This window comes from Magallana gigas, chromosome 2, assembly GCF_963853765.1.
Source record: "Magallana gigas chromosome 2, xbMagGiga1.1, whole genome shotgun sequence".
Taxonomy (NCBI): Eukaryota; Metazoa; Mollusca; class Bivalvia; order Ostreida; family Ostreidae; genus Magallana; species Magallana gigas.
The window spans coordinates 25,547,006-25,561,385 of NC_088854.1; the positions used below are offsets into that span (position 1 = coordinate 25,547,006).

The 14,380-nt window shown below is 33.9% G+C and overlaps 1 protein-coding gene across 1 annotated transcript; it reads right to left on the reverse strand.

Moving 5' to 3' along the window:
• Positions 1-528: 528 nt before the first annotated feature.
• On the reverse strand, positions 529-10,305 carry LOC105334710 (sodium-dependent proline transporter). Its single transcript, XM_011438267.4, has 15 exons — positions 10,147-10,305; positions 6,664-6,790; positions 6,445-6,576; positions 6,116-6,337; positions 5,835-5,997; positions 5,544-5,685; positions 4,975-5,109; positions 4,771-4,874; positions 4,044-4,168; positions 3,797-3,915; positions 3,552-3,683; positions 3,008-3,107; positions 2,748-2,857; positions 1,979-2,146; positions 529-1,801 (listed from the first exon to the last, which is right to left on the reverse strand). Exons 1-15 carry the CDS (start codon positions 10,147-10,149, stop codon positions 1,607-1,609), a joined length of 1,977 nt encoding a protein of 658 aa, XP_011436569.3. The 5' UTR covers positions 10,150-10,305; the 3' UTR covers positions 529-1,606.
• Positions 10,306-14,380: the final 4,075 nt, after the last annotated feature.

The following is a 14,380-nucleotide window of genomic DNA, read 5'->3' on the forward strand; positions in this document are numbered from 1 at the left end:
AGGGAAATTTTTCACATATTTTACCGTCACTATTCATATGAAGAAAGTTGCAGCCCACCCAATGACCCCAAAATTGGTTTAGGAGTCAACAATTTCTTCACATTTAACATTTGTATTTCTGGTGCAATGGTTCATGAGAAGTTTTTTTTAAACGAACACTTTCAGCTTGCTATAGTTTTTGTGATAAAAATGGCGTGAACTTAATCAAAAACACCTGGCCAGTTAAATGAACTAAGTTTACCTGGTGTCTGTAGTTGATGGCACAATGCTTGCTATCAGCAGTGTTTTCACAACTTTACCTTTGGTATAACAACTGGACTAATTTCAACAAAACTTGGCATAAACAACCTTTTGGTGTAAAAATTTCGTTATGAGAATTATTGAACAAAATGCCGATTCAAGTTCATTATTGGGACCTAAAAATGATGCAAAGTTATAAAGGGGAAAATATTTCAAAATCTTAATCTTAAGAAATACATGTGAAATATCAATGCAACCACCTTATTTAAAAAAACGACAAAAGAACAGTATATTATCAAAATTTTATTCACTTTCAATTGTTTTGTATACTGAAAAGAAATATTTAGTAAATAGGATTGTGAATATATAACGTTAAAAAAATTATATAAAAATATAAACATAAATGAACAATCTGTACATATTCATCATCTAATTACAACCCTTTTATGTATTCCCCCTTGAGCAAATGCACATTTTTCTAAATCGTAAATATTATCCATGCTTGACTTTGTTATATATACTATATGTATTAAGAATTCTTATAGTTATAAATATTCTAATCATAAACTATAATCAACGAAATATTCAGATTCAGATTTGGATAAGTTACTCAAGCATTGAATCCATAATGTTTTTATTGTGTAAATTTAAAATAAAAAAGGTGTACGTTTCTCTTAGTCTTTTTTATTGCACTCACTGTATAGAACATAATTTACAATGTAGAAAAAAAGAATCAAAAAGTAGTTTTAAAAGCATTTAGACATGGATTTTATAATTTTTAAAAATGATTCTGTTCATCAAACTTCAACAAAAGATTGCTTACAATTGATAAGATTGAACATCAAGTCTAACTGTTCATTTCTATTCTTTGTTACAAAAATGAAGTACAAAACTACCTGTATTTATACAGTCATGTAGCGGTATTCTAATTTCAAGAGGGTACATGCACAAAAGTCGTGGAACGTACGAAAAATTGAGGCGTAGGTCAGAAAAACCACCAATAATATAAACAAGATTTTCTACATGTATTTATCAGAAACTTATGTATATGGAATGTAATCAACTATTAAATGCTACATGTAATCCTTAGTCTGACAGTGGACAGTTTGTATTGCTACCCAAAAAAGTCCTGCTGGAATTCCACATTTGGAACACAAATACTACGACTGATTATATATAAAAATATACAAAAACTCAGTTTTAAAACAACTGATAACCAACATTATTATGTTTCGAAGGGACCTCATACAAAATAAAAAAGGGAGAGTAAAGTATATATATATATATATATATGTGTGTGTATAGAAACTTATTAACTATACAAACCAACGCTATTCATTGTAACATGGATTTTTTATCCGTCCATTTATAGTCTGTGGTCATAACCGTTTTTATCGTTGACAACATACGGTCTCCCTTTTTCACCCATGTAACCCAAGTTAGTTGCCCCAGCTGGTTCATCCTTGCTAAAATCTTGCTCGTCTCGGGGTGAGTATCTGCCGGTTCGGTTTTCATCCAAAGCTGGGCCCCAGTCGGGTTGAGCTTTCAGAGCTTTGGCGACCTATAAAACAGGGAGTGTAATCCTTACGAGATTTATTATACGTTTTAAATTATATAAAAACAGCCAAACTTCTGGTTTCTTTGATATTCACGCCCTTATGGAAATCGTAATTAAATCGTAAGTGCGGGAATAAACCAAAGGAAAGTTGATTGGAAATGTTTCGATAATTGTACTTACTCCACCATATCGGATGGACTGCACGATCATTCCTCCCACGATAAGGGCTAAAGGAGACACTACCATGAGCCAGCCCAGGCCCTCGGCAAAGTCTGGGAACGTGTAGACTCCTTCGTATTTGGTATAGTATGCAGGAGCATACGTTATGCCCGACATAATCACAATGAACTGAAAAATGATTGAGAGTGGCGTTATTCATTTATCCATCATATATCAAAACACTACATAAGCCATCAGGGGTTTTTTTTTTAAATTTTATCCTTCTTGATCTTGAGAGTACATTTTTAAAGTTCGTTTAAAAATTAAGAATAAATGTTAACATTAAAGAAGTCGGTTTTAAACTCATAACTAACAGAATGAGATGGTAATAGATAATGCTTCAATCAATCGAGGAACGTTGTTTGAAATTAAAGTTGGGGAAGAAAGAAATATATTTTATTCAAAATAGAGTGCGCCACTAAATGGGGACGTCTTCCTTCCTCAAGGTTTGCATGCGAATGTATGTATGGGCGTATTTTTAAAAGAAACACAAATGATTAAACGGTACATCGAATACTAGAACATGATTGAAAAGTTTAAAGGATTCTTTGGGTTTTTAATTTTTTTTAAACCTATAAAATTTTACATTCAGTACAGTCAAAAATTGATCGACATTATTCGCTTCTAAGAACCAAATAATCAGATTTTTATGAGAAATTAATGGATTCATAGACTAGTGTTATTAACGTAAAAACATGATGTCTTAAATGAAATATTTGCATATACTTACGACAATTGCCACGGGCGTGATGAAGCACCATGTTACATACCAGTACACCCAGAAAACTTTGGGGAACCCACCCAACATCATCTCGATGTCTCTCCTAAAGTTGTTGACACCTACACAAAAAAAACATTTTTTTTAAATCTTCGAAAAAATATTAATTACTAAATGAAAACGTTTTGTAATCTTTGTTCTTTTACTTCTTTCACCACATGAAGTGATTGCCACAAACAGTGTTTGAATTGAACTTGTACTGATAGACTTACCGTAAACATAACACACAGCAACAAGCTCACATAGACTGACTATCATCAGGTTGTAACTTCCAGAGTACCAGTCCATTAAAGTAAGAACATAAATGCCTCCCTGCAGAGCGAATAATGAAATCAGTGATCACCAATTAAATGAAAAGATTTTAAAGTCTACATTTGGTTTTAGTAATTTTACTTTTCAACGTGGAATTTAATTACAAAGCTCAAAATCTGAAGTGTCAAAGATCAAAGTTTTGGAAGTATCATCTTCAGATATACTGTTTGGGTTGCCTGTCGTTTGAAAGACCTTGCTCCTTTGAACTTAGGACCAAATGGTTTTGTAAGTCAAACGTCAAGGTTTAAAAGATCCAATTCAAAAAAGAAACAATTCAAGTTTAAATTGCCCACAACACTAAAGCAGTAGGAATCTTTAATTAGAGCGGTAAAACAAGACATCTTTATGTTCTACAAACATTTTGATTCCTATTAGGGTTCTTCTTTTGTGTGACTTGTTGGAATCCGAGCATTTTACTGTTGAACGACGATAACGTATTCATACCTTGCAAACTTGAGGAATGCCCAAGAGAAACCCGATCATACATGCTACAAATGTGAATAGGGTTTTGTGTTTTCGCAGGTAGTAGGGAAATACATCAGACAGTCCACTGATCACGGTTTCCATCATAGCAAACTGGCGGGAGCAAAATGAACATTATTATTCTTATGTTTTTAGCTTTTTACGTTACATGGTATTATAAAATTATTTTAAGAAAATGCTCAACCGACAAATGAGTGATAGGATACCTGGCTGTCCAGTCCGAGGGTGAAAATCATGAAGAAGAACAAAAATGCCACAATTGGAGGCCATGGTTCGGCCAGTTTGGCAATACCCTCGGGATAAGCCACAAATGCCAAACCAGGCCCTGAAATTAGAAAGCAATAATTTTATCTTATATATATGACTTGTATTCAGTTGACAACTATGTATGATTTCAAATGTATTAGGGAACACTTAAATGTATTGTACAAGGTATTTCCTATTTTAACATACCTGAATCTGCCACTTCCTCTACTAATCTGTTAGTGATGAAGGCCATGTGACCGAGCAGTGAGAAAATAGCAAATCCAGCAAAAACACTGGTAGAACAGTTGATGAGGGAAACAAGCAAGGCATCTCTGAAATAAATGGACACGTGTTACGAACAGGTTTGATATTGTAGGATGCAATGGAATCTATAAATTGCTCCTGTTTTAAAGTTTGTGAAATAATATGCCATTACGCCAGCCATAAAATGAAATGTGGCGATAACGAACAGTCTTGTAAATCAAAAGTCCAAATAAAAATATAAATCAAGCAGAGCAAACGCGGACCACTACAAAAATTTGAATAAGGATCAGGTGCTATAGAGGAATAAGCATCATCTGCCAACCGTGCACACCCGCCGTATGCTCTTTGTCGTATTCAGGAAAATGGGGAAAATTTGTAGACTATTCAGTGGTTGTTAATGGCCTAACAATTAATATGAAAAACAACAGTCAGCATACGACCAAACAAAACATTGTACTTGCTGACAAGGTCGTTGTATCAACCATAGAACTTTCAAAAAGATGACTTTAGTCGAGACTGTTGATAATCTTGTTTTATCAACGTGTTTGTCAGTAGCTTGTCTTGTTTTAGAAATTGTTTATACGTAGAGCATGCCCTTGCGTATATAATCGATCAAAATGTGGAGTTTGAACACATTGGGTAAAGATACAAATCATTTTTAAAGTCTTACCGAAGAGTATTGTTTTTAAATTTATTGTAGCTTGCCATTGTTAGCAAGCCTCCAAATGCTACTCCCAGTGAATAGAAAATTTGGGTTGCAGCATCTCCCCACACCTGAAGAAAAATGTTGCAGAAATAATATCATAAAGATTGAGACATTAGAAGGGTCAGCACAAAGATGTTTTCAGATGAACAATATATGTTATACATGTACCTTTGGTTTGCTAATTTCTTCCCACTTTGGAATGATGTAGAATAGAATTCCGTCATAATAACCCTCCAAGGTGACACCTCTGATCAGAAGCAGCAGCAGAACTATATAAGGGAAGGTAGCGGTGAAGTACACAACCTGAAATCAGAAATTAGCAACATGCACATGTATTTTTGTAATGATACCTAGCGCGGATCAAGCATTTCCAGGGGTTCTTGTTTCGTAAAGAAAGGATCTAAGGTCTATTTTAGTTTACTTTAATTTGACAAGCATCACGGACTCGAATTTTTGTAATGCAAATTTAAGGGGAATGTGCGGTCATCTTGTGTAATTGAAGATAGGAATGTTAACATTTCTTGAACTGGTTTGCCCGAGACTGACCAAAACTATTGGTTAAAAGATGAAAAAAAAGCAATAAATATGAGGTTTTGCATGTTGTTTTGTGTGCAAATAATGCATTCAAGAACAGAACAATGCCTATTTAATCTCTTAGAAGGCGCATTAGACTTTATTCATAATATACTCTCAGGTTATACTAGCAATAGTGATTGAACTCAAATTGTAAGACTTACTTTTCCCGAGGATTTGACTCCTTTCATTAAGCAGAAGAAAATGAAGATCCAAGCGAACAGTAAACAGATCAGATTTCGGATACTGACATCTCCGATGTCATACAGTCCATCTGGTGTTTCCTGCAGCTGAAGTACCTGTCGCCTGTGAACACAAATAGAAATGACGGAATGCAGTTGTATTCTCGTGCCAATTCAAAGCAATATCAATACCTACAGCTGCATTTCGATTCAGGTATTTTAAAAACAATTACATAGTCCATTTTTTGTATTACTTGTCAAAGTGTTGCTTACGTCCAGAATTCTTCGCTAGCTGTTCTGAATTTAATTTCACACTGCTTTGTGACGTTAGACTCAAGCATTGTCGAATTGAATTCCATATAGCTGGTAAAGCTGGTTCCAAATAGGCTGTTCACATCGTCCACGCTTTTATTCAAACAGCTTTTGTCGTTCAGTCCTGGAGAGGAAAAATACAAATTTTGCAGTACTAAGTTTGTGCTGTATATACATTCAGTATATTTATACACGTAATTCTGAACATTCAAGAGAATGTTTTAACGAAAGTTAGTTTATACCTATAAGTTCCATAGTTTTATTTCTTTCATTCAGTTCGCTTAGTTTGGGGTAGGGTTTTATTCTACAGTTTTCTGTGTTCCATATGTTAGTACAGGTTTGCCATGGCAGTGTGGTGTCTATGCTTACAAATGACACAAACATGTAGTAGATGGAATACATGATGATGACATTATAGTAGATGCTGACCATAGCACTGATAAGACACATGGCCCAACCAATTCCTAAAAACAAGAAGAAACAAAGGATAAAAACACATTAAAGGGACATGCAGCTGATTTTTGTCAAATACTAGTATCATTCTGATATCAAATGGAATTCGGAAATTTACCCATGAAGAATGGACTGACTTTCCACACTGTGACGGGGCCCTCTGAAGCAAACTGCCCAAAGGACAGCTCGAAGAAGAACAAAGGTATCCCAGCAATAACCAACATGATTGCGTAGGGAACCAGAAAAGCGCCTGAAGGTGAAAGAAAATATTTTTAAATATACATAGAGAAGTTCAAATCGATTTTAATAAGCTTATTCTGAAGATGTATGGCCTGACCTCCTCCATTTCTGTAACACAGGTACGGAAATCTCCAAACGTTTCCTAGACCAACTGCATAACCAATACAGGACAGGATAAAGTCTAACTTCCCCGTCCAGTTTCCTCGCTCTATTTCTTCTTTCGCCTGCAACCAAAAACCATGTATGTAAACTACACCGAATCGCCGAGAATAGTACTGTACATTGGTTAACTTTTTTCGGGGAGGGGGTGTTATATATTGCTAATCGTAAGTTTTATATATTTTGCATGAGTATATAAAGTGGATAGTATAACTCCCTGTGTAATGAAAATCTTTTTTAAGTTTTGAGACATTTCGTATACTGTCATAGTGGTTTAACTATTGTACACAATGAAGAAGCCTGCATGTTTAGTACAACTTTGTGGTGTAACGTTAGGATATTGATTTTCCATTTCTTTCAGTGGTGTCTGCGTAGGCCGTTTTTTTCATTTTGGAAAGTGGGTATACATATCGACATGAACTTGAATACCCTTGAGTTTCTTTGGTACAAACTTGTTTTCATATATAATAGAAGATTTGAAGGAGGTCCTGTATTACTAGAGCACGTAAATTAGAAACAAATATGTTTGTGGCGGATAGAGATAAGGGGTGCGTTTTTTTTTTCTTTTGAGTTGACATTGAACTTATCTTTTTGCGTCGAATTGCTATAAATTTATTGTAGCTGCCGGGTTATAAGGCATTTGTTTTGCTGACATTTGTTTGAAAAATCCAGATTAAATACATGGGGTATGGCGCAGTTGAAATTCACGAAAACAAAATTTTACCTGAAAATTTACAAGAGCTACATATAGCACATATGTTCAAAGAGGCAGGTGAAGGGGTGGACAGACCTACACAAGGAAATTCTGATTTTGTAGTTATTTTTTTTTTTCATATTTGAGACAAGGGTTCTTTTAAAAGAGGTAGAAGAATGTCTTCCTCTCATAGGACGTACTAGATGGCGTAGACAGTAAAAGTTTATTTTGCATTCTTGCATCAATTATATGTATGATATCATAATTCATATGTTCTTAAACATCATTTTTATGCAAAAATTGCTATTAATTATCCTCGTAGTCACTAAATCGCGTGTTTTTAGCGTGTAATTGACCTTTGGTATTTCTCTCGGTTGTTTCAATGCAATATTTACCATAGGGTGTACCCAAAAATGAAAAGCAATTTCTGTATGGATATATTATTGACAATGTGATTCAAAGTTGGCCAGGCATAACGATAATAAAGATAAGTGGGTATGGTTTGACAGTGTCACCCAGCATTCAGTAACACGGATCATTAGGTTTTTCGTTCCTCCTGGCGCTTTGTGATTCATAGACATCATTCTAATCCAAACCTACACCCACAAACACAACCATAGAACCAAATAAAAAAGGGTTTCTTATTTTATCTTTCACAAGAAATTTAAGGGGCCTCTCGGAACCGGATCACAAAGAAGCCAGCCATGCTCGGTTGCTTTTAAACTTTGTCACGTGGAGCGCCTTTGGGAGTATTGACATCACCTCAAATACCCAGATCTTTGTTTTGAACACATAAACTTATTTTAGTTAGACTGTTTTCATGTGGTACGCAGGCATTTTATAAGACAGGGGCCCAGTTCATGCTATTTTTGAAAAAACATGGCAGATTATATAGATATTTTATATACTTCATTGTATTTTGCCTGCCCTAGTTACTTAGCACTATTTTCTGCATAATAAAGAAGTTTAAATGTAATGTATTTAAAGACCTCAATGCACCCTTTCATTTCCACTTGAGAAAATTGAAATAATAAAATAAAGAAGACGAAGTGAAGGGTCGCGCAAGCGCAAAACTTTGTTATCACAATGTCTAGCAAGCTGTGGTTGCCAAACTCTTGTGAAGGCATCCAAAGAAAACCCCTTTAATTCCCTTTATACACGACTTCATTTGAGAGGTAACTCGAGAATATTTCGCAACATGAAATTGTTCATATACGCTTTATGACTTCATGCTCTATATCATATACATATAAGCTTCTCTGCTTGCAAGACATCCAAAGAAATCCCCTTTAACTTCCTTACCTAGATGAATAGATTTCGCAACCATAAAATCGTAGGCTATATGAGTTTACGTTTTACTCTTTAAGATATTTACAGAACCAATAGCTTCTGAACAGTCTGTTTGTGCCTCCATGTGTTTATAAATCACTTGTGATTTAAAATCATTAAAATAATGACCTGCCTTACAGAATATTATATTTTACTGCAGCGATATAGCGGTTAGGTTTTCTGTGAAAATGTAAATGTTGAATAGAAGAAGTCTGTTGTTTTACCTTATCCATCTATAAAGCAAAAGTAGAAAATTTTAGAGGATGCCGATACTGAATGTATTCATACAACCATGATTTTTCGCCATTCATTCAAAGAGAACTCGTACTCCTTGCGGTTCATTTCTGACAAGTTTTCGTGTTAATGGAAAATTACTGCATTATGTGTTTGTATTTATGCATGCATATGATCTTTACGAATACAGCGACCAGTGCTGAAATATTTACATGCATTATCACTTTTTTGTCACCGGTGGTGATTTCTTTTAAAATTGAATATATTTGTATCCTGTAAGAATGATGGACCACCCGTTTTAAACACGTGGTTAAATGGTTACGATGGCTTGTCGGATTAAGTGGTCAAGCCGTGTGACAAACTGTGAGAGGTCTCTGTACAGGGACATGTTGATGAATCGCATTACACATATTTACTCTTACGTTCAAGTCTGAGAAGTGTCAATGTTAATATTAGAACAACACTCTTCCCCGATGATAAATGCTAATGAAGCCAAGTACAAACTTGATTTACGGTCGGATCTCTGTTTACATTGTACAGTTGCGTAATGAAGGTAAAATACAAGGTTTTTTTGAAGTTTCAAAGTAAATCAAAAGAAAAGCGCGTACGCAGAGCAAGTCCTTATTTTCTCGTAAAGCCAGCATAACTGGCAAGTCATACATCATGCATCGCATAGTTTCTTCTTGTTCAACCAACCAGAGAACACACATATACAGTCAACTGTGAGCTTTCATATTAATCCTCTAGCATTTAAACAGAGTCAATTTTTGACGTGAATACAAAAATAATTTGTCAAAACTTGTCTGAAAACAACCTATATGCCAACACGTCTCAAAACTTACTTATATTTTGCTTTTCTTTTAATTAAATTAAAAAAAACACATTAATATTAGATCAAATTGCTAGTATGCCCCCCAAAAGATGCCCTCATTTTACCTTCACAACAAAAAAAAAAAACAAAAACCGGTTTTGCGTGAAAGCAGAGAGTCCAAAACTTCCGTAAATTTCAATTTTTCGCATCTCTGATTTATCATTGCACTGCTATTAAAAGTTGATATTAACATTTACGAAGTATTTGGACATGTTATGTTTCTGAGTTTATAACATAATTTCAAACATATTGTTTGGTAAATGAAGATGAGTTTTAGTTTTGAGAAAACTTACCATAATTTTCGAAATAAGTATTTCCTTTGAAACAGAATATTTTCTACATGTATGAGATTTTTAGGTGGAAAATAATATATCCAGAGCAGATGAAATCGGTCTGGTTCAGCGACGATCTCTCTTTTGAAAAAAAATTCCTCCGGATTATCACGTGACTATAGGCTCCGCCTAGACACGAAATTGTCATTTAAAAAATGACATATATGCAGGTAACTTTCCTTCAGGTAAAAAAACCCTGATAACTATGTGTTTTTATAAGTTTAGATAGACAAAAGAGTCTGTAGATTTAAGTTATATTAATGATGTCGGTTCGATGTGGACGCTTTTCCTTTTTTGGTAATTGAATTTGGAAGCTCCAAGTTGATGTTGTTGACGGAATGCATTAAAAGCTGACCACTATTGTTGTGGATTGGTCATGACCTCCGTCGGCTGAATTTGTTATTCATCGAAACTGACCAACCGAGAAACATAAAAATCGAAGTGGGATTTTAAACGAAAACAAATTTCAATGTTATTTACATATAGCAAACTCGCACAAAGGACCGAGCTAAATTTTAGATTTTAAATACGCTATAAAAGAAAAACCTATCGGAGAAAAATAGGGGAACATTCGGCGATGTTCCGATACCTATGTGTGTGTGACCTGTTCGCTGGGTATAAATGTATTGCATATGAACTTTAAAGTTGTCAAGGCGTGAACATCTTTAGATTTTGTTCAGATCTAAACAAGCCAAGTAGTTCCTTTCCATAACAGACGACTTGTAATCTGGGATTATCTGATGGATTAATTATATTTGGGTTTTGGGGAACTTGTTTTTAAAAAACTTTGCGAATTCAGTTCATTCTGAACACCCATGACCTATCACATTCGACCCACATTTTAATGTTTTGAACAACAATGAGAAACATATTTGACGTAATCAGTGGCTAGAGACTGTAAATAGCTTTACAACTATTTTGTTTATACAGTGCAATTTGCAAGGAGTGCTTAAGACATAAACATGCATGAAAGAATTTTATTGGTTAAGTCTGAAGATCAAGTGTTTAGCCCCCCCCCCCCCCCCCCACTATTTGCATTTTTTATAGGCCTATATGATGCTATGTGTCATCCATGGACACCTTGTTACCACTAGAGATATATAAATCTAAAAATTAAATGGTTAAACTCTTTTAATATAAATATTATTTTTGTTAAAGTGATATCAGAAACATATACAAGATGCGTTATGTTTTATGATTTTTGGTTGATGTTATTGGTGAAGAATGTCTGCGCATAAAATTGCACGGTCCATTAAGAACTTTGTTTTGTACAGAAGAGATGTATAGACATTATAGTCATAAAAGAAATGTGAAAGCTATACAAAAGTAATAAATATTTCTAAAACGAGATCTTTCATTTCGGTTTGAAATTTTGGAAGTCCATATTCAAGCAAACCAGTTTCAATACAATTTCTTCTGTACGCTTCGTTTAGGTAGGATATAGTTCTTTTATGTACAAGTTCTGTTTGAAACAAAATTAGTTGAAATATTTGAATTGTGACATAAAGGTCTCGAGGTTTCTAGACTGAGAGCAAATTAGAGTGCTTATCATATTACATGTACATATTATTTGTTGTATTGATTTGGAAAATACCCATTTTTGCGTTTCTTTTGTTGTTAATTTATTATTATCTTTTTTTTTTGGGGGGGGGGGGGGTCATGACTTTATACCAATTCAGCATAAATTTAATGGTGTAATTATCGTAAGATAAGCGACAATGCACATGCTCGAAAATGGTTTTAAAGTAAAGTTAACACCGACTATATAATTTACTACATATCAAGGAAATCTTATTCAGTTGAAAATAATTCTATATTAAGTATTATTAGTCATATACCTGAAAGAAATGTCACTTCCATTGTTCTAGATATATTGGTTTTTCCATTTTGAATGATGTTTTTACTTGATGATTTACTGGCGTGAACTTGAAAGTCGTAATACATATAAAACGTAGGTTTTTCCAAAATAACTTCGTGTAGAGGTCCTAATATTTGGGTGTGGATGTTTCCCTATGTATACTCTGTTTTATGAGGTATCGTTAATACGTACGTTTGGATCGTTGTCATTTTGAAAAATTATTTTTAAATGCAACATAGATCCGGGTTCGCAGATTTAATATGCTTGACATGTTGTACAAATTTCTTCGGTAAAAGATAAGTCAAAGACATAAAAAAATATGAAGGCAGAGTTATTTTTTCCACTGTCTTGGATTTTATGTATTAAAATGGGACCCTTCATAAAAAAAACATTACCTCACCCCACCCCCACCCCTACATTGGCGCTATCTGATAAATCTTAAAACAAGCAAGACGTTTGTAAAAATGTCCATTTGTTATCACTTATATGAAGTTTCAAATCTAAACTTCACTTGGAATGAAAATATCCGACACCCAAATTTTCCATTCGATATCAGAGAATTCTTAGAAAAGGCAAAATAATATAAAATTTGAATCAAACCACTGGCCCAGCTTTTTTCATTTTTTATGATTGTAAATATCTGCTAATCGTTTTCACGAATTCCAAATAACATTCTATTTAAGCCATTCATTGCCATACAACCTTTTAAATCTTTACATCCCTTGCGACGAAATAGCCGACACCCAGATTATCTCTTTTGAATAGTCCATACATTTTCTTCTTCGAAGGAAAGGGGTTATTACTGGAGGTATTGGACCACGACTGACCCCTTTTAATTTTTTTTTTTTTTTGTTCACCTTCGGTTATACATTTTTTATCCCAACTCTCCAAACATTCGATTTAAATCCTGTATATGCAATTGAGCAATCAAGCATATAGCCATATATGATCGGCCTACTGGTAAAGAAGATGGCGCAAATGCCCATTCGGTTTAGTAGTGAAATACAATTTTGGATTTATTTTTTCCCCAATTAAATCTATTAAAATATATTATAATACAAGTTTGCAAAACCACAATTTCTAACTATATTCAGTTTTTAAAATAATTAACAAAAGATAATAAAAAAATATTGCCTGAAATACTGATGGTATCAAACCCATAACATAAAAACCCCTAAATATATAAGGTTAGCTTAAGTCAGGGATTCTAACCACTTAGCTATTTCAGCCACAACAAAGTGGGCTGTTCAAATATAATGAATGACCTGAACCACGAATTTACGGACTTGTATCATTTTTTCAAAACGTTCAATTGTTGGGATACAAAATGATATTTTTAATGTATAGTGGGTCATTTGTCCACGTTTTTGTTGATTGAAATCAGTTTGTTTTCCAATAGACCTTATTTAGACCATGAGAAAAAGATGGAACACAGACCCACTCTATAAAAGAAAATGCCTTGAAGTTAAAAAAAATGACAGTATTTGCAGGTTTTGATACGTATACGCCTGTTTGAGTCAACATATTCCAAGTATTGAACATATTTATAGGTTAAAAATCAACGATATGTTAAATGTATATTGTTTTAAATGATTTTTTTTAAAAAATATATCAGATTTATTGATTTTTTAATTTTCAGTAGCTTGTCCGACCGTGTATAGGATTTTAACACGCCTTATCCACCCACCTTCTTTATTGTGTAAGACATCTCGATGTAGTAGTGTAGTTTATTTCAAATAAGCAATAAAACCAAATATAACATTAGACATACTATTTCTTTCATAACTTTTACAATTTTGATGTCCAACAGTAAAGCCTAATAGATGAAACCCAGCAACTGATCTGCAAGACAAAAGTTCAACACCTTCGGTGGCTATTATGATTTTAACATGTACATGACCCATAAATGAATTTTGAAATTGAATTTTGTCCCATTTATGAAAATTCAAAGGAAAGAACTTAGATTTTGAATATGATGTACTTTCTTATCAGTGTGTCCATACTTCAACAAAAAATGCATTGTATTGTCGATATGCATATGTTATCACGAATTCGACATTTTTGCATATGAAGACGATGAAGCTGAAGGCATTATTTTGTCTGCTGTATAACCAGGTGCCTGTCCACAATGACAGTGCTATCGGCGTTGATCTCGGGTCTAAATACATGCTTGATCAATGGCACGTGTTATTTTTTGGCGCAGTTGGAAGTTTTCAAGGCAGATGATACAATGTTTGTCTAATTAATAGTTTCCTTGTTTGTCTGGTTGGAGCATTAACCTTTAAAGTAATTGTCTACTCTTTTGCTCAGGAAGTATATCATAGAGTAATAAGAACT